The sequence below is a fragment of the Trachemys scripta genome, chromosome 1 (genome assembly GCF_013100865.1).
Source record: "Trachemys scripta elegans isolate TJP31775 chromosome 1, CAS_Tse_1.0, whole genome shotgun sequence".
NCBI classification, from domain to species: Eukaryota; Metazoa; Chordata; order Testudines; family Emydidae; genus Trachemys; species Trachemys scripta.
Window position 1 is genome coordinate 196,032,665 of NC_048298.1, and position 21,265 is coordinate 196,053,929.

At 43.1% G+C, this 21,265-nt stretch overlaps 1 protein-coding gene across 8 annotated transcripts in view; it reads left to right on the forward strand.

Annotated features, from left to right (window-relative positions):
* Nucleotides 1-14,258: 14,258 nt before the first annotated feature.
* CASK (calcium/calmodulin dependent serine protein kinase) overlaps nt 14,259-21,265 on the forward strand; it is a 398,672-nt gene continuing 391,665 nt past the window's right edge. For 4 of the 8 annotated variants that reach the window (XM_034754101.1, XM_034754133.1, XM_034754110.1 and 1 more), the window contains exon 1: nt 14,750-14,808. In XM_034754101.1, coding sequence (XP_034609992.1) covers nt 14,750-14,808 — 59 coding nt within the window. Of the gene's footprint in view, nt 14,809-15,207; nt 15,246-21,265 lie in introns of those variants that run through there. The other 4 variants (XM_034754125.1, XM_034754152.1, XM_034754160.1 and 1 more) reach the window with 3 other exon arrangements.

Consider the following 21,265-nt stretch of genomic DNA (forward strand, 5'->3'; position numbering starts at 1 on the left):
ATCCCTGTCAACCACGTGGGCTCTTGTAAACTCAGTGAAGTTCTGCATGAGCTCAGGGGTATGCCTGCATGGATCAGATTGAAGGATCAAGGTCTAAGACAATGCTGCTGAGGTGTAAATGGTTTCATAGGGGCAATGCCTCTATTTATACTGAGATATTTGGGTAACATGGGGATTCAGAGTTACAACTGCAAAAACCAGAATAGGAAACAGTAGGTCATCTGTGTCTAGTTATGATGTCTGGGTACAATCCCAGCCCTCCAGTAAAAGCACTCCTAGCTTCTTCCTTAGGTCTGCAACATCCTTGCAGTCTTGAGGCTGTTTGGTCCAGTATACGCTATAAAGTTTCTAAAATAAGCATGCAACTTGAATTTCCTGTATTAACTTCTAAATAATCCCTGCCTTTACTCCAATAACATCAGAAAGTGAATGACTTCTCCTAAGGGATTTATGCTCCCTATCTGACATTGCTCAGAGTGTAGAATGAATAGACAATAAACATCACGAGTCTTCTCTGAATGTGGACCTTCACACTCTTACGGAAATGGAAAAATATAATCTTGGCAGCACAAAAGGGAGCAAGTCATGTGGTATGAGCTCACACAGATCTCAGGGCACTTTCCTCTCTCCCCCTCGCCCTCCCCTCAGGATGGAGCAGCAATTCATTGAGGCAAATGAGGACAGGAAAACTTAAAAAGTTGGAGACAGGAGCCTGAGTGTTTCCACTGGGAAACATGTTAATTTGTAAAGTTTTATTGGGATTTTTAATGTAAAAATTTCTTGTCACTGGTTTGTCCAGTAGATAGGGCATTGATAGGGCACCGGCAGCCTTTGTTCTGACCCTGGCTCTGCTATTGGTTCACTTTGGGCTCTCTGGCTCTTGATAAAATAAAGATGATAATGCTTACCTACTTTTCATCTCTACTTTGAAAATTGCTTCACAAGTGCTTATTATTAACTAAAACACTCGAAGCGGGGGGGGGAGCAGTATTGTTTAAATTTTAAAACAAAGCTAATTAGCAAGTTCAGTTTTATAAACCTCTGTAGAATAAACATTTTGTTTAATCAAGTTAACATCCAATGTTAACTTGATTAAACAAAATATGAAGCAGTGAAAAACTGACACAGGTTTTGTTTATTCTTATGCTCAGAATCTTGACTCCTGTAATCAGCATGATTGCCTTCCAAACTATTATACAGGATTAGACCGGCCAGGGGCGCAGCGGGTCTGGAGATCTGGGGCCTGCCCGGATAAACCGTGAAGCCAGTAGCGCTCGGGCAGCTGTTTCGCATGGCTGGGAGGGAGGAGGGGGAATGCGGGGTGCTCAGGGGAGGCGGCGGAGTTGGGGCGGGGACTTTGGGAAAGGGGTGGAGTTGGGGCGGGGCCGGAGTGGGGAAGGGGCGGGGCCAGAGCCCCGTGGAGTGTCCTCTTTTTTAAAACCTTAAGTATGGTAACCCTATTGGAGATGGATTCCAGTTCAGGTGACATGATCACATGTCACTGCAAGACTTCATTACTCACTTGCCAGCACACACATATACAGGAAGACTCACAGGTAAAACACAGCCATCTGCAGACAATGGTCCTGGTTAATGGGAGTCATCAAGATTCCAAACCACCCGTAATGGCCCACACTTTGCATAATTACAATAGGCCCTCAGAGTTAGATTTTATATTTCTAGTTTTAGATACAAGAGTGATACATTTATACAAATAGGATGATCACACTCAGTAGATTATAAGTTTTGTAATGATACTTTACAAGAGACCTTTTGCATGAAGCATATTCCAGTTACATTATATTCACTTATTATTATGTTTTTATAAAACCATATAGACTGCACAACATCACAGAAGGGTTGCTCAGAGCCACTGACTCAAACTGTAAACCCTGTATATAATGGAAATCACTTCAAGCGAGGGAATGCAACAGCACCCCCAGCACTCCTAGTTCCAGCACCTATGGGTGAGAGAGTCAAGCTTTCTCACCAACAGAACTTGGTTGAATAAAAGATCTTACATCATGCACTTTGTCTCTCCAATATCCGGGGACCAACATGGTTACAACAAAACTGCAGACAACTTATTTATAGACTCTTCAGAAGAATCTGAATAACTTGTTGAAACATGTTGTGTCACTTGAACACTTTTTTTCTCTCTAGGCTTTGGCCCAGACTTTTTATATTGGTTTTGGGCTTCCACAGGCATAAACCGGTGCACACAGCCATGGAGGCAGAAAGTCTGCTAAAGGAGGTTTCAATCATACAAGGAAACCTCAGCCTTCTTGAGCCGGCATTAGGCATAAGCAGACTAAGCAATTGGTTAGGCCCAGCAGCAGCTCGAGGGGATCCCCTATTAATTATTAGTATCTGTTGGGGGGGAATATTTATGCTTAGGGCCCCCAATGGGTTAACAGCGGTTCCCTCATCTCGGGGAAGAACAGCTTGAAAGTGGGACCATATCTAAAGAAAGGGCATGGGCAGAGCAGCCAGTCCTGGATGGAAACTAAAACTGTTCTCTTTGGTAGAACTCCCAAGAAAAGAAGGAAGTGGGAAAACAGGCTGCCCTGTGTTAGGGGTGAATTTCACCTGTGGAACAGAAATTATCAGTACCTCCCTACACAAGCAGCATTGAATATGTCCCATGTCATCATCAACATTACAAATCTTCACATTGAGGCTTACCGCACAGGAAAATGCAAGTCAATATTTTACAAGAAATAACCTTAGAAATACAAGATGAGATGTATGACCATTTGTAAAGATGCTAAAGGTGCCACATGCCAAGAAAATAGCTTCCACATAATTCTCCTTTTGCAGGGAGAAGTTAGCAAAACCTAGTGGAATTGTTTATGCTTACCCTTCTGAACCACAGTTATCTTGCATGTTTTGTAGTTGTTAACCATGCTCTGTTTACTATCAATGAACACAAGACCCAAGTCATATAATGTCTATGAAACATCTTTCACGGCAATAGGACTTTACAAGCTATGGACTCCAATCTGTAAGATGCAGATGATCTTAGCCTACTCGAGCTCCCAAGAAGGTGGTAAGCAGGGGCAAATTTCAGAAAATTTCAGAGTGGGGCAAAGTTGTGTCACACATAGAACATTCTCTGTCCCAAACAGCATCATGAGTAATAAAAATCTAGGCAATTATTGTTTTCCAAATAACTGCGTATAAAGTTGGGGGGGGGGCATAGAAGACATAATGGAGCACATAGGTCTGTGAAAAGTGGTGGGGAGGGGGCAAGACCCTATGGCAAATTATGCCCCTGATTTCAGTGACTTGGCATTAAGGCCATCCCTTCTGCTCAGTGAAGGGAATTGTTTTTCTGCATCAGTACTGCCAGCAGTGGAAGTCTAGGGTAGACAGAACACAGGTGTTCTTACTGCAATGATACTTAGGAGACCTGGAGTCAGTTCCAGCCACTGCCACAGACTTTCTTTGTGACCTCCCAGCAAGTCACTTAAGGCTATGATTTTCAAAGGTGACATAATTTGGAGGGTGGGGGTGGGCACTCAGCTTTCGAATGAGCAACTTGAGATGTCTTAAAGGGGTCAGATTTTTCCTAGGATGAATACTCGTGACTTTCTGAGAGTCAGGCTCCCTCCAGCTTCCCATTAGCACAAGTTGGGCATCCAAAAAGTAGGCCCACAAAATCACAAACCATTTCTGAAGATCTTGGCCATGTTCTCTCTCTGCCTCTGTTACCCACGTTATAGGGCTGTATAACAATACTTCCTTTGTCCATCTTATCTTTTTAGATTGTAAGCTCTCTAGGACAGACTTGTACTGTGTGTATATACAGAACCTACCACCATGGGGCACCTAGGTGCTACTGTAATAAACAAATAAACATAGACAAGGCCTGAAGTCCTTACTCAAGCAAAACCTTGATCTGAAGCAAATGGAAGCTTTACCAGAGTAAAGTCTTCAGAACTGGGACATGCCATCGTACAGTTCTACCACACTGAACTTAATTTCTCAATCAGCAGTCTGTAGTGACTGCTGTTGCAGAGTTCAAAAGTGTAGTACTGTAGTGTGAATTACAGTTTTTTATAACTTTTAGTAGCTTTTCTTAAAACACTAGCCGCTAACATCAAAATTAATAGAGCAATTCACTCCCTTTTGAATCAATCTGAATTACTCTGACAAGAGCAGTATGCAAAATAAAGAGAAGTAAATAACTGTAGAAATGCAAGCTTGTGGCTGCTTAATACAGACATCAGCCTATGCCAGTTAATACCCATCAGTCCTCTTCCAACTTGGAATGGTCCAACACTATATTTCTTGACTCCTGTGTATTAGCAGAGCCATTTATATTTCCTGCCTGCCAGAAGAGACAAAGTAAATGATTTAAAGGTGAAAATCTGTGTTTCCACAGACTGAGACTCAAGTCAGAAAAGATAGGAATGGTATGCCTTTTTGTTCAATCTCTCTTTATGGGCCACTGCCAGCACTTATCCTTTTTTTCACAAGTCCAATATACTGTGCCAAAGATAGAAGAATTAAAAGGTTTGGTCCTGCATGCAGAACCAATGGCAAAGGGCCTTGGCAGTATAAAATGCATCCCTTTTGGGTCCCATTTCAAGAGTTCACTTAGCAACTCTTCCATAAACGTACGGCATAGAGGGGAGCAAAAGCAGATGAAAGTGGGTCAGGGAACCGAGAAGATGGTGAGTGGCATCTCCTTTGCATGTTCCTATGCTGCCTGTGGGACCTTGCAGCAGCCTCTCTCATCCCATTTTAAGGTTTGGGACTCTGTAGCCTGGAGAAGGAGAGGAAGCAACAACTATCCTTGGCATGCTCACCACAGAACATAGTGGCTATTAGTGAAAGATTTAATGTTGCTTCTACCTGTGCCTCCCTTCGGAGAGGGGCCATAATATTATGTGGCCAGAAGACGAGCCCAGTAGGTGCAGGTCATGCTGGCATGGAGTAGTAGAAATTAGGCAGCGTCATAAAAATGCAGATTCAGTTGGATACACCAGATGAAGGCCTCAGTCCTGCAGACACTTAAGCACATGCTTCATTTTACATATGAGCATAGTCACAGTGAGTTCCACTGGGCTATTTATGGGCTTGATCCTTCAAGGTGTTGAGTATGTTGGCCCCAAGCCAACAAAACACATACTTTAAGTACACGAATAGTCCCAATGACTACCCACGTGCTTCAAGTTAAGCACTTTGGTGGACTGGGGCCAGCATGCTTAGCATGTTTCAGGATTGAACCTTATGTATTTAAATGTCTGCAGGATTGGGACCCAACTTGTTACTTGACACTTTTACAGCCACTTCCCAGAAATGTTCCTTACACCTCAAAGAATAGTAGAAGTGCTTAAAATTGACCTTGCATCAAATAAAGACCAAAGGGGAATATTTAATTTTTAGTCAAGAACTAATTTAAATCCCTCTTTTTCATATGATTGCTCATGGGACTATTTCTTAAATTAATCTTATGCTATACTTAGGGCTACTGTGTCAATTGTGAAAAGAAAAATCAACGCGCAAAGAGAAAAAGGTGAGGGAAAAATCAGACTGAGTTGTAGCATTATCTCTAGTAAACAGAGCAAAAGAAGCTACCAGCTTTCTATTTGTCACTTGAGGTTAAACCTGAAGAAAAAAGGCAGGATGTCTTTTGATACAGTCCTTATCATAGAGAAAATTCTGGACTTGCTACAAGATTTTAGCAAATTAGACCCGAGGCATTAAATATAAAAAGCCTCAGTTTCACTCTATTAGAACAAGACTATAAGTTCTCTAGTGAAATTAGTTACATTTTCACATTTAGGTCCGGAACTCCCCCGTGTTAAACTTATGAGGCAAATATTTTTATTCTTTTTAAGTCAGAATGTAAATGGCAGTACTAATTATTTACCCATTACACCTGCAACAAATTATTTGTTTAAAAATTCGTTTTGGAGAATGAGCTTCAGCTTTGAATATTAATGGTAGCTATGTGATTGTAATTATTCATAGATTTCAGACTTGTAGGTAAAAGGTTTGAGGCCACTTTCTTTTCCCTAATATGTCCTTAAGACAGCAGTCTCAAACTGTGAAGCTGGCCATTCTGGATACGCCCTTCCTACTTGCAGGAGAGGTGCAAACAAGAGGTGCAAGCAAGTCTAGGAAAAACAGAAACTTTTTCTTAAGTAAAAAAATCTAATATGACTCAACAGGAAGACCATTCTCTTAAATACTGTATATTTAATTACATTTAATTACAAATGAATCTATGCCTTTCATTACATGATCACATATTGGGTTTTTTCCTCTGCCTTATTCTTCACAGGATGGGTGGAACTCAGGGAACAAGGCAGCTGTTCCAATATTTCTCTTTATCTTCATCATTCAGTTTGTGCTCCCATGCCTTATTCACTGCACATCATCCACGCATTGTACCAAATAATAAATTATTCACTTTCTCATGGTCTCTTCTAGAACGCTCATCACCATAGCATGAGTGCCTCAAATGTTGGGTAGTGTCTCCACATCTCCCCTATGACATCAGAGTGTTATTCTCCCTATTTTACTAATGGGGAAACTGAGAAACTTGGCTGAGGCTACGAAATGAATTACTGGCAGACCCAGGATTAGAATTTAGCTTGACTCTTGACTCCCAAATCTGTGCTCATTCCACTAAACCAAACTACATTAGTGCCAGAGGGGCTGAGCATCCATGATCCCATTGTCTTTAATTATAGCACTTGGGCAAATTAGGCACTCAGAATGAGGAACACAGAATTACTAGCCACCTGTCAAAATCTGGATTTAAATGACTTGTTAAGCATCACATAGAAGTCTGTGGCAGAATAGAATTGTGTTCTTCTTTGAGTTCTTGTCCATATATATAATATGCCACTGTTCGTGCACATGTGCCCCAGACACTTGAGTTTGGATTCTTTTGGCCAACAGTGTCTGTTCAGGATCTGTGCCTGTGCCCTGACTGTCCTCATGCCTCCAACCCATGGTGGAGAGGGTGGAATGATCCCAAATGACTCTGTCCCCATAGCTACTTGCGGTGTCCAAGCCTTTTCACTCACTGTGTGGCTTACCCATTGTTTTGTAAATAGATAGGTACTTAGTTAGTCATTAGTGTTAGTTCAGAGATTTTTTGTTGGACTGGGGCCAGCATGCTTGCCATGTTTAAGGATTGAACCCTATGTATCCCTGCTGGATTAGGACCCAACTTGTTACCTGTTGCTTTTACAGCCATTTCCCAGAAATTTTCCTTATTACTCACAGAATAGTAGAAGTGCTTAAAACTGACCTTGCATTACAAAAACTAGCATGGAATCACCAGGTCATTCTGATTTTTTTTAATGTTGTTGGTTTTTTTTTATTTTTTTATTTTGGTAGCAGGCCTTTTCCTGTTACAAGAATAAAACCTGTTTTGTTTTCGTCAGAGAATCTGCCCTTGTGTCAGGACCAGTCATGACTGAATGCAAACCTCCAGGCTTTAAGAAATGCCTTTCATGTGAGATGGTAATGCCTCTTAATGATGAATACACCAGATGCTTATTGTGTTGGGTGAGAGACATATAAGATGGGCCATTTGTAAATCTTTTTCAAAGAGCTGAATATGTTTTTTTGGAGAAGTCAATGCATTCCTCTTCAGCTACTGGAGTAGCTAGTGTAGAAAGTCCTGAGTACTCATAATCAAAATGTGCTCCTGCTGGCTCCTCTGATCACAGAACTGAGATAGCCACTCTTAAGATTTGTCCTCACCTGGTAAAATCTCAGGAGACAGGAAAGAGCACAAAGCCCACAAAAGGAAGGACCCCTTCACCAGGTCCTTCCTCAAGGAGCCACAAATCCTGTCATATCTCAACAGAAAATGATCCAAGATAGATCCTTCTGGCAACCATTCAGGCAGCAGTCACTGTGCATCTAGACCAGTTACCTCAGGATCACAGAAATCCCCTGGTACCAGTAGCCGTAGTACCAGAGATAAGTGGGTACGACTACCCCATTAATAAGACCTTCTAATCACTTGACTTATTTGATACCAAAATCCTACATGGCTTCAAAGGACCTAACCTATAGTTTCTTCAGTGGTGGGCTCCCCGCTGTTGGCAGTAGTGAAGTTACCTCTGGTATGGACTGTTGTTCCTACACTAGTACCAAGCACATCAGTGATACCAATCAGAGCACAGTCTATTAGTTCTCCCAGTACTCCAGATGGAACTGCTCCTCCTCGCCAAGATGAGTACTCCTTCTCTTTCTTCAGTTCTGATGATTCATTCCTTGGAGTCTAGACATTCAGGGCATTACACACTAGTGAGAGTGTAGAGTAGAGCTAGGTGGGAAATGGTTTTTCCATCCCATGAAAATTTTCACCATATTGAAAAACGTTACCATCCTGAACTGGTACAACTAGTCTATCTCAAGTTTTCATGAATCAAAAATCTGAGGGGATGGTGGATTTTGGTTTGGGTCAATTGAAACATTTCATTTTTGGTTATGACCACTTATTTCAACCATTTATTCCCAACTACAATTATCGTAAATTCTTAAACAAAAAGTCTTTTTGAACAGGAGAACCCAAATTTTTTGTTTAAAAAACGTTGAAATGAAAAGTATTGACAACTTCGAAAAACCCAACATTTTCCTGTGAAAAGTTTTAGTTTAAATGAAAATCAATGATAAATTGATCCATTTATGAAAGGGATTATATGATTGGGTTGCCTAGAATACCAGGGACTGGATTCGATGACCCAGGTGGTCATATCCAGTCCTATGAAGGTCAGACTAGAAAGCCAACATCTGCTTCCCAATCCAGGGCTAGATCCACTTCTCTATCAGTTCACAAAAGGGCCAGAGAATCTGCCCCACTGCCAACTGAACAGACTAGTCATGGCTCTGATGAGGAGTCCTAGGCAGAAAATTATCCTGACCCAGTACCTATCTCTTTATTTGCTGGTGAGGCTGTGGAAACCACTTCATCTATCTGAATTCAGCTGAGTACAAGACATTCTGGACTTGCTGCATAGGAAGACTGATCCACTGGCAATTCCAGTGGAAGTGGACCAGGAAAAATTGCAAAAGCTTCTGGACAACTTTCACACCTCTGTGCCTGGATATCTTGCAATGCCCATCAATTAGGGGGTTTTAGACCACCTAAGTTGCTCTGGCAGATGTCTGCTTCTCTGACACAAACATCAAAAATTGCAGATAATTGCTACAAAGTGCTTTTCCAGGACTTTTGGCAATTTTTTCACATGACATGAGTCACTGGTTGTCACAGTGGCTAACAAGAGGTGTACACATAGTCAACAGAAAGCTACACCTCAAGACACTTCTAAATATTGGAGCAGTGGAAGTAGTAACTCAAGAACATGGGGAAGGGTTTCTACTCTCTTTACTTTCTAATCCTCCCTCCCCCAAAAAGGGGTCTTGTGCTCTGTTCTGGATAACTGAACATCTTCAGTCATCTGTGCAGGCTCAGGATAGTAACTCTAGCCTCCGTAATTCCAATCCTACATCACCACACCTGTTTGCTTCACTCAGTGTCTGATTTCCAAATTATCAGCATTGTGCAACACAAGACTTTGTATAACATAACTGATTCCAAATAATGCTGGCAAAGCCTCTTAAAGGTACAGTTCTCCACACCTTTCTTCCCCAGCCTAATATAACAATTAACAATCAATATTAACATTATATGTTTTTGAAATTCTGTATTACCAACCTGCTAACTAAACAATTGGTCTCTGAGATGTCCTGCACTGTTGCATGAACCTGCAGATCTCTCCTGAGACATCAGTATCACTGTTGGCAGGAGGTAGTAAGACAGTTAGTTGTGCTTGTATCATATGATGGGACTCAGCCCTCTCACCCTGCTATGGTTATTGTCTCCCTGAGACCTTCTCAGGCAAGATGGCCAACTCAGTGCCCGTTATCTCGATCTCTTCTGCAATCTATAGATGTCACCTATTCATCTGCAGTATGTATCTGTCTGAGGTGACAACCTCTTGTGACACCGCTATTTGCAATCATTATTTCCCATCATAGATATGCACAGTGTAATTTTCATTAAGCAGCTCCCAGAACCCCAAATCATATTGAGTTTCTTTTGCCTCATCTGTCTCTTTATACATCTGCAAATCCCCTGTGACTCTGATATCAGTTTCTAACACTGCAGGCATTCTTGTTTTAAGTTTTCTGTTGAACAAAATGTCAGCAGGTGACAACCCATGTTTCCCTGGTGCCATTCTGTAATTTAACAGTGCTAAATAAAGATCAGAGTCCAACTCCACAGCCCTTTTCAGTAGGCTTTATTATTTTGACAGTTTTACACCAATGCATTGAATTGGAAATAATAGGCACTGGGTCATTACCTGTCTAAACCCATACTTCTCTGAAATATGCTTAAATTCATGCCCACTAAACTGTGGCCCATTGTCAAACATTACTATGTCAGGTATACTGAGTCTAGTAAAAATAGATTTTATATGTACAATCGCCTATCTGTAGTTTCGTCTAGTAAGATTACCTCAGGGAAGTGAGAAAAAAAGCCTCATAACTCTTTTCCAGCCAACATAAACAAACGTATGCCTACTTCGTTCCTGGGTGTCAATATTTTCTATGCCATCGACATGGGCTCTTTTGCTTGACTTGGCCTATATTTTTGGCATATGTGACAAGTCTTAACAGCATTCTCAATATGTTACTGTTTATTTGAGGCCCATATATTATGTCTCAGGCCCTTCTTGTAGATTTTTTGTTTCTCAAATGACCTCCACGTATCCTTTATAACATATTTTTCTTTGACATCTTAGGAATCATCCTCCTGATGCCTTTAAACAAAATCTCATCTGGGACTGAGAGCTCCTCCTTTAACTGATGATAGAAGCTGGGAATATGCTGTTCCAGCCAGCCTGTGTGCTAATAGCCCTAATTACTTTCTGATGTACACCTCTGTCACATTCTGACCTCTGCCTCCCCTTTGCATTTAAGTCAGGACACACTTCTGATGCCATGAGTGTACAGGGACCCATAAATTTTCTCTGCTCATGGAGTTTGCACCCTGACACTATACTGTGCAGTTTATGGCTCCCTATCAGTGACCTAATAGACCATTAAGGTTATTTCTTATCAACAATTCATATACAGATGAAATGTATGAGTTGGAGAGCAAAGTATCAGTGGCACTGTTGTGCTCAGACTGAGTCTGCATACCATACACATGCTGGAGAGAAGAACATTCTGGGGATGTTGGCTCTTCACCATACCATCTGCAATCAGCATAAATGCTCGGGGAAGTGGATTACCTAGTAATCCAAGCACCTTTTGCCCAAAAACAGTTGGCTATTTCATGCTGTGAGGCATTTTCTACTTAAGGTCAGTTGGATTCAGAACAGATTGGTCCCCTTCCTTGTAGGTAAATCATTACAGAAGGGGACAAATGTAAACTTTTCTCTGTTTGTATTTCAACCAGTTTTATTAAACAAACTTTATTGGGTTCTGCTGTCAAGATTCAACCAGCAACTTTTAAGTTAGACCAGGCCTTTCTTCGCTGGTAAAAGCTAGTAGGGAAGTGTTGGTTGCTTTGGTAAGGATTATCAATGTCTGTCTCTAAAAAGTCAAGAAAATGGCTTCCCTTAGGCAGGGATGAAGTCCATTATGAAGGAAAACATCTTTTTAATGGTTTCAGAGTGTTAGCTGTGTTAGTCTGTATCAGCAAAAACAACGCGGAATACTTGTGGCACCTTAGAGACTAACAAATTTATTTGGGCATAAGCTTTTGTGGGCTAAAACCCACTTCACCGGATGCCTGGAGTGGAAAATACAGTAGGAAGATATATGTACAGAGTACATGCAACCCCCATCTTTTCATGTACTCTGTATATATATCTTCCTACTGTATTTTCCACTCCAGGCATCCGATGAAGTGGGTTTTAGCCCACAAAAGCTTATGCCCAAATAAATTTGTTAGTCTCTACGGTGCCACAAGTACTCATCTTTTTAATGCTGTCTAATTATCATTCTCACTGTCTGTGTAACAATTATTGACAAAGTTGTGGGAATTGTCTTTTTTTTTACCCCTTTCAATCAGACTTTAGGTTTAGGTATAGCACATATCACATGGTAGTAGGTGACCTAGTGACAGGGGACAAATGTCCATACTGATTCTCTGTTAGCTCTGTCTTCAGCTTTTGATACCATAGATGTATGGGCCCTGCTTAGAATAGATTCTTTCTTTTGAGATAATCCCAAAGGGAGTGGCTTGTTTTGCCATCTCCTGTGTTGAACGTGCATGTTTAGGCTACTAGTGGAGAGGGATACCTTGGATCTACATTTCACCAGTATGAAGATCATGCACAGTGCGTGCTTTCTCTCATATTCACATAATTTTCTTTGGTTAAACCCAGATGATGTGGTCTCTTCTAGTGTATGGTAGAGACTGGCACTCAGATGAATATGAAATTATTGAAGCTCAATCCATACAAGACTGAGGTGATGCAGGTAGCTTAGGGAAGCATTTGTAGAATATGTTAAGGAACATATCCATCTTTTGTAAAGATTTTCTGTCTGAGGTACTTCTAGATCATCGATTGTTTTGAGTTACTTCTCATTATATTACTTTATCTGCTTATCTAGAATGATGACTGACAAATTCTGTCCAGTGTGTACGTAACCAGTAATTCATCATTTGCAACCTCTTGACCATATTACTGCAATGAGCTCTGTTTGAGGCCATTTGTGCAGACCACACAGCTGCTTCAACTGGGGCAGAATTTGGAGGCTCACCTGCTTAGCAATGTGAACTTTAGGGAACATAACACCTGTTCATTAAAGGCTTTACTGGCTTTGTCTTTGCTTCCAGATATTAGTCAAGATGCTGATTTTCATCTATAGTTTGGGCCCTAAATACATGGAGGTGTCTCACCTTGTGTATTACCACAATGCTGGCGATACAATGTAGTTGCTTTCACTGTTTCTTTTCTTTTAACTGTCTCGGGACAGCAAACACGATGTTCTTGGTGAAGGGTCCTCAGTTCTGCAACCTACAGCAGCTGCCAAATCTGATTTTCAGAATACCATGTGGGATGACTGTATGAAGTTCATCCTACTTAATGTTAATAAGTTTTATAACTGCACATGTGTTTAAGAGCTTTTTTTTTATAACAACAATAACATTTTCCCTACGGAAAAAATCTCAGAACTCCCTGATAAATGCTTTAGCTTCCTTCTGAAAAGTACCTTTTCGAACTCTGGCTAAAAAATACCTGTTAAGCAATTTAGAATATGCTTCTGCATAGGGTTTTGTATAATTCCAAAAGGTTTATGGAACAGAATGTACCAGCCATTAGCTTTTTTAAATTTGAAGCTCACTAAATACCCAACACCTTACTACTTTAGAATGCCTCCTAAGTGAAATGGCACAGCAAGAAATAGCTTTTAGGCTCCCCCATCAAGAATGATCATCTTCAGTGCACGGTTTCTAAAGAAAGATCAAGACTCTGACTTTGGACTAGTAAGGTGGTTGTCTTTTCTCCTTTTATAACTGGAGGAGCTCAACTGTGCCCAGTTTTAGGGGAAAGAGGCTCTATTACATCCCTTCTGAAACTGCTCGCATGACTGTTCCAGGAAACGATTTTGACCATCCTGTGGACTGGGCAATAAATGGCGCTTTACATGGCCATTTCCCTGGACTAACAGCAAAGCACCTGATAATGCGGGGTGGGGCTGTCACCTTAATAGCGACCCCACGTCTCTCTGAACCGCCTTTGCCTTGCCGCCTGGCAGCGGTCCCCGCTAGAGAGAGATTATGGAGGGTTTCCTCTTCCCCCTCAGCTTGTTCCCTCGGGCCGCTGCTGCACGGTTCGTCTGGCCGGCTTCCCTGCCCTGCCAGCTTGCTGGTGGCGCCTGTCAAACCCCAGCGCCGGGCCGAGGAGCAGCCGCTCTCAGCACCGCTGCGCTGCCCGTGACGCTGACCGCACGCGGCCGCTGGTCTCCGACAATCGCCTTCGCCCTGGGGCGAGGCAGGGAGCGGGGCGCAGCCTCACGCCTCCCCTCCCCCTGCTTCTCAGTGGGCCACACACAGCGCGTGCCTCGGAACGCGGGCAAGGAACGACCCCGCCCCTCCGGAGCTTCACGTGGGAGCCTGCTCCCTCCGCCCGGACCTTCACTTCCCATGACGTTATGTGGGAGCGCGGCGCGCCTGCGCACAGGGGCCAATCCCTGTCTCCCGGAGGAGTAGTGGGCGTGGCTCTGCGCGCGGTTGTGGCGAGGGTGGGGGGCGCGAGGAGCCCGCGTGCGTGCTTGGTGGGGAGCGCGCGCCTGCTCGCTTGCGTGACGGGCTGGGAAAGTGTCGGTGGTGGTGCACGCGCCCGCCCGCCCGCCGGTAAAGCGCTTATCGCCGCCGTTACCCCCGGAGTGCGGGTCGGGGTCGCGCCTGCCTCCCCCCGCGCGCGTGCACCGCGAGGAACGAGGCGGCGCTGCCTCCTGCCGCTACCCCGGCCCCTGTATGGTGCCCGCTCCGCCTCGCTAGCCGGAGCCGCGGCCGGAGGGAGCGAGGCGGGCGGGGTCGCGGAGCCCGAAGCCAGCGTGAGCCGCGCGGGGCGGCCGCGGCCCGCAGGAGCAGCGGGGATTCCCGGCGTGGCCGCGGGAGCCCCCGGGCGGCGGCGGCTGAGGAGGCTGGGATTGAAGGTGGTGCCCGGCGGGGAGCGCGGAGGGGATCGTGCCCGCGGGCCCCCCTCCCCCGGGCCGCCTCTCCGGCGGGTCCCCCCCTGCCTGGACCATGGCCGACGACGACGTGCTGTTCGAGGACGTGTACGAGCTGTGCGAGGTGATCGGCAAGTAAGTTCCGCGGGGGGGGGGGGCGGCAGCAGCGAGCGGCCCGGCCCCTGCGCGGGGAGAGGGATGCTCCGCTCGGCGCCCACCTGAGCCGCCGTGCCCGTGTGTCACCCGCGCCCTCCGCTGCGTGCGGCGGCCGCGGTGACTCCACGGCGGCGCCCGCCTCCCGGAGCATGGGCGCGGAGGGGAAAAGCTACCCGGTATCTCCTCCGGCCACCGTGGTCCGTCAGCTCCCCTGCACCCAGCCCGGCTGCAACAGCCGCCGCCGCTTTCCCCAGCCCGGGTCTGTGGCTGCCGGCTGGCCAGGGGCAGGGAAAGGCTCCTCTGTAGAGCCGCCTCTCCGTGGGGGTATCTGCGCGTTGGGTCGCCAGGTGCCTTCCCGTGTTTTGCTGCATAGTAACCAGCTCGTTAGTGGCAATGCCGGTGATACTCCGTCTCAGGTAATGCTCAGTTCCCGTGTGAATCCCTGGCGTTGCCCACCATCCGCTCGGAATAATCACGCAGGAGGAGAACTTGGCCTTTTTGAGGCTTATTATGCAACTGCTGTTACACCGATGTTCAAGGCTTGCATCACACCCAAGTTGGGATAGCTGTTAACGTGGCACCGCTGTTTTGGCTCACCAGTGTGGTAGGGTGTATGAAACTGACAGTCTGCCTCCCCCACCTTTTTTATCTGTGTTGTGTAATTATACTAGGAAAAATGAAGAGAATCAGTCTGATCAGTAGGTTGATGGAAAATTGAAGCTGAAGTCCCCCCTCTTCTGTGACTGTCCAGTATTGAAACCCATTTTATCAGCCTTCTCTCACATTTCATATCTTCAGGGCATAGATGTTTTGGCTGCAAAATGGATATGAAAGGGAGATGCACCATATTTGAAGAGACTTATAACTTCCTCATTTTATGCATATTTCTCATTCAAAAATTGATGTTGTAGGTGTTTCAGCAGTGAAACTGTTTTTCAGTTTGTTGCTGACAGTGGCTTATGGAAGCCTGGTGTAAGGATGACTAGTTACAATATTCTCTTGATTTTAAGCAGAGTGGAATTTTATTTTTTTAATTTATTTTGCACAACATGACTGTTAGCTTAAATATCAGTAATTGTTTGACTTGAAAACCAGGGCTAAAATAGTCATCTTTCTTCAATGACTGTGTTTCCTCAGAATTACACCAACATGTCATTCTTAAGATCAGATTGCTTTGTTCTTAATTAAATACAAATATTGGGGCACTTTTCATTTTATTGTTTATCATAGGGTACAACTGTCTTAACACCTATTGCTTTTATAAAACACCTTGTCAGCTATAAAGCTTTAAAGAGGCTTGTTGGTTAGCACAAGAAATGGTTTAACTGATGTTACTTAATGCTTAATGCTTGTCAAATGGAGAAAAGCTTCTGTGGTTAAGAAATTGGACAAAACTGGCACTACCAATAGGAAGAACAATTTCTGATGTTCGTGTGATTTCTTCAGGTGATAGTATTGTGTGTGAATTATAGTGCCTAGTGTATTTTACTCAGATGTGGTTATGGTTAGTAAAAAGGGCATAATGTATGTGCCTATGTTTATGAATCCTTTCAAAGGGGGTTGCACAAAGGGGGTCGTTGTAAATATTTTGAAGTATAAAATGACTCTTATTTTGTGTGCAAATGCTTCTGAAAAGATAGCACAATAAGCTGTAAATTATTTATGGAACTTTAAAGTGAATCCTTCAGTTTTCTGAATCATGTGGTCTGTTAAACTGTTCTTTGTGATGTAAATAGGTTAACAGTGTCAGAGTAGTGTTAAGGTGACACAGTATTGTAGCAAGAAATAGGTTGGGTGTTGGGTCTTGGTGCTGCCAGCGCTGCTAACTAGTTATGCTTGCTTAGGCTGTATCTAAACTGCCACTTTCAGTGCTAAAACTTGAGTCGTTCAGGGGTGTGAAAAAACAACCCCTGAATGACTGACAAGTTTTAGCGCTGAAAAGCGCTAGTATAGACAGCGCTTTATCGCTGGATAAAGCTACCACCCCTTGTTTGGGGGAGTTATTTTTGATCTCCGGGAGAGCTCTCCGCTGGCAATAAAGCGTGGCTACACTGCCCACGTCACAGTGTTCCTGCACTGTAACATGAGCAGTGTAGACATACCCTACACAGTGTAGACATGTTGGGGGGATAGCTCAGTGGTTTGAGCATTGGCCTGCTAAACCCAGGGTTGTGAATTCAGTCCTTGAGGGGGCCACTTAAGGATCTGGGGCAAAATCAGTACACCTCCACCCCAATATAATGTTGTTTTCTGGAGCCAAAATATTTTACTGCGTTCTATCGAACTTGCTTTGATCCGCCGGAGTGCGCAGCCCCTGGAGCACTGCTTTACCGCCTTATATCCGAATTCGTGTTATATCGGGTCGCATTATTTCGGGGTAGAGGTGTACTTGGTCCTACTAGTGAAGGCAGGGGGCTGGACTCAATGACCTTTCAGGGTCCCTTCCAGTTCTCTGAGATCGGTATACCCTTAGTTGCCTTCTTTTGTAGAGGTCAGAAAGATGTCATTCCTCTTAAAGATCATTTTAATGAATAGCTCCATTATTTGTATAATTGGTATTATTGTCACTTGAATAGTATCCCTAAGATATCTGTTGGGGGCTATAGTTGGAGTTCTTACTTTGTACCACCTCAGATATATGAAGCTTATTCATCTTTGAGCCGTCCGAGGAAGGTTAGTGTAAAACTGATTTGTATTGCTGCATATGCATCTTGCTAAACATCTCTCAGTAAAACATCAACTAAGTGTCTGCATGTTCCTGTGACTTATTACTGATTGATACAGTAATTTAGCTCTTGCAAAACAGCACACCTGGCCTTGATTTGCATTTTAGACACATGAAATATTTAAATTGTGTATAATTTCTTTTTCCAAATAGATGGATACCACTGCCATCTTAAATAGTCTCCCTGAAAACATGTCTTTCTATGGAAAGGAAAATGTTAGTGTTTTACACATCTTCAGGGGTTGAACAAATCTTAGAAGTATATCCTTATATTTCTGTTCTGTTGATCTGCAAACCTAGCCTAATTGAGATTTAATCTCCCAGCTAACACACAAAAATGCAGTTTGCTGTTAGACTTCATTAAAATTTTGTTAACCCAGAATTTAAAAGAACAAGTATTTTTAGTTGCTTTTAGCCTATTGGAATATGTTGCATTGTAATTTCATGCTAAATAATTGATTGAAATTAAGCTTGTGATGATAAACAGCCAGAGAACAGTTTACGTAGTGTTTCCCATGCTTTAATTCTGTTAGTAGACATTGTTCATGGTGGATGGCTGTTGGAGGAAAGGAGTGTAAGGGAAGTGGAGGATTAGATACATTCATAAAAGCGTATCTTCCAGAAAACAGTTGAGGGGAGATTTTCACTTGTATACACCATATAATGTACTTCTTTATCCCTAAAAATAAAACAAGTATTACATAGACTCTCAGAACCATGAAACTTTTATACTGTACCTTACTTAAAGTTTGTTGCCTTTAACTTAAAATTCAGTGGTGTCCATTAGGATACTAGCATTGGTCATGTTACTGTGCCAGTCCTAGGTTAAGCCTTGGATTGTTGACAAACTTGCACGCATCCAGATATACTCTGATTAGGGCTTGGTTTAGAGTAAAGAATTAGGAAGTTTCCATATGAGCCTTCACAAATGTGTTAATCTACCTCAAGTTAACTGGCAGTGGGATGAGTTATAGACAAATCTTTAAGACTTTCTATGTAAAGCTTTACTTGGAAGTAACTCTCCTTTGCTGTTGAGAGGGTTATATGCTAAAATATTTAAGTGTTTTCATTCTAATGGCGAGGCAGTGAATTAGATTCATAATTCATAGATAATCACACTAAGTGCATTTTTGTTTTTTTTACTTAAAACCTTAATTCTGACCACAGCATATAGTAGTCTGTATAAAACTTAAAGTGGGTGAAGAGGTTTACCACATGAGGTGTTGCCATGAAAATCACTGAGCTCATTCTGTACTATATGCAGCAGTTTTCCTTACGCTGAAAATAATGCCCAGTTTCCTTTTAATGCAGAAGAGGGACCATGGGTACCGAACATACAAGACCAAAACATGTATTTTTATGTTCAGTATAGTTTTGTTTTCAATCCTTGCTGTGTAAGGATTTTGTTTCAGCTTTGATTTTCTGAGCCTTTTAGATTCACATTGATTTATGGCACTCATCTAATGCTAATATGGAGACTGTCTCTGATGTTCCCAACAACTTAGACTACAGGTTGCTTTCGTTGCAGTTACTTACACTGCTATCTATCAGAATGTCTTAATTGTAAATATTGCAGTCTAATGCCTTACACTGCAGTAAATTCATGTTGAAATGGACATTGTCAAGATTAAAATTGTATTTTTAAAGAAGTCCTCGTGTTACTAATGGCATTAACTATTCAGATCTAAGAATCTTTAAATAATGCAGTTTAACCCCTGTTTTCAACTTCTCATTTGTTTTTACTTGCACAAGGTTGGGAATACTACTGGCTCTCAATATGCTTTCTACTACATAGGCTAGGTCTACACTACGGGGGGTGGGGGGAAAAGGGGGATCGACCTAAGATATGCAACTTCAGCTACGTGAATAGCGTAGCTGAAGTTGCGTATTTTAGGTCGACTTACCTGGCTGTGAGGATGGCGGCAAGTCGACCGCTGCCGCGCCGCCGTCGACTCTGCTTCCGCCTCTTGCCGCGGTGGATTTCCGGTGTCGACGGCAGAGCCATCGGGGATCGATTTTTATTGCGTCTTCACTAGACGCGATAAGTCGATCCCCAATAGATCGATTGCTACCTGCCGATCCGGCAGGTAGTGAAGACATGCCCATATACTAGTTTACCATCCTTTTGTGTGTGAAATGTGAAAGAAAACAATAAACTGTAATGACACTTTTTAACAAACAATAAACAAAGATATTCAGCAACTCCCCTCCCCCCCCAAAGAAATTTCAGGTGTGAAAAAAGCAATTAGCATTTGCATCTTTCTGTCTAAAATATCACTGTGCTAATTCTGAGAACTATGGGGATATTTAATGATACTGACTGGCACTGATATGAAAGGGATGGTAAAAGAAGGCTCGAATGTATGCTACCTTAATATTAGCTCTGAGTAATGGCAAGATAGTTGATGTTTTGGCACTGGTACCAAGTACCATCCCTTGTGGGCTGATATCAGGTAAAGCATTTACAGTGATCTCTTTAAGTCCTTTCACAGCGGATGCCATCTCAGATCTGGTAAAATCTAGGTCCCAGTCTGTTTTTGAGGCATTGGATAAGGTGGTTGGGATTTTTGTAGGGGGTGTGGGTAGCTTCATCACTCTCTCACTTTGTCTTGTAATAGTTTGGAGAAAACAGAGTTCTGCCATGATCGTAAGATTTTTATATTATTTCTGTACTTTTGTTTCTGCAAAGTGTTACCTATCTTGTGCAACAGAGAAGATGTTTAAGATGAATGGGTGAACTGTTTTTAATGAATAGTTGGTTTAAGCATGAGGTCATAATAGCATATTTTCCTTCAACAGAATCCAATTAGCCGAAGATTCCATTTGGCAGATACAAGCATTCAATTAAGTTGTCGTAATGGTGGTTTTAATTTAAAACTTCACAGTAAACCTTTTTCTACTTAGTTTGACTTTCTTACACCTTGCAATTCAAATCTATATTTCCATTATAATTGGAGAATGTTTAGTTGCATTATGGTGTTTTTAACACTGTGTCTGAGAAAAGACAGAGAAGGTTAAGGAATGACTTGATTAGTCTATAAGTATTTACATGCAGAATGATTATTTGATGATGGGCTCTTCAGTCTAGCAGAGAAAAGAATAAGAGGATCCAATGGCTAGAAGCTGAAGTTAGACAAATTCAGAAAAACAATTTATGCCTTATTTCCCATCTTGGTGGATTCTCTATCATTGGCAATTCTTCAATCAAAATTAGATGTTTTTAAAAAGGAATGCTATAGGAATTATGTTGGGGAAGTTCTATGGCCTGGTTTATGCAGGAGGTCAGACTAGATCAGGGATCTGCAACCCGGCCGGGCCGGTTTGTTTACCTGCCGCTTCCGCAGGTTTGGCCGATTGTGGGTCCCACTGGCTGTGGTTTGCCGCTCCAGGCCAGGTGGGGGCGGCGGGAAGCGGTGGCCAGCACATCCCTCGGCCTGTGCCGCTTTCCTGCCACCCCCATTGGCCTGGAGCAATGAACTGTGGCCAGTGGGAGCTGCAATCGGCTGAACCTGCAGACATGGCAGGCAAACAAACCGGCCTGGCCCGGCCCGCCAGGGTGCTTACCCTAGTGGGCCGCATGCCAAAGGTTGCCGATCCCTGGACAAGATGATCAGAAGTTTCTTCTGGCCTTGGAACCTAGGAATCTACATATTTGAAATGTTACTTATTAGTCAGTATCTCTTCTCAGTCATCAGGCTCCTTTCAATGCAT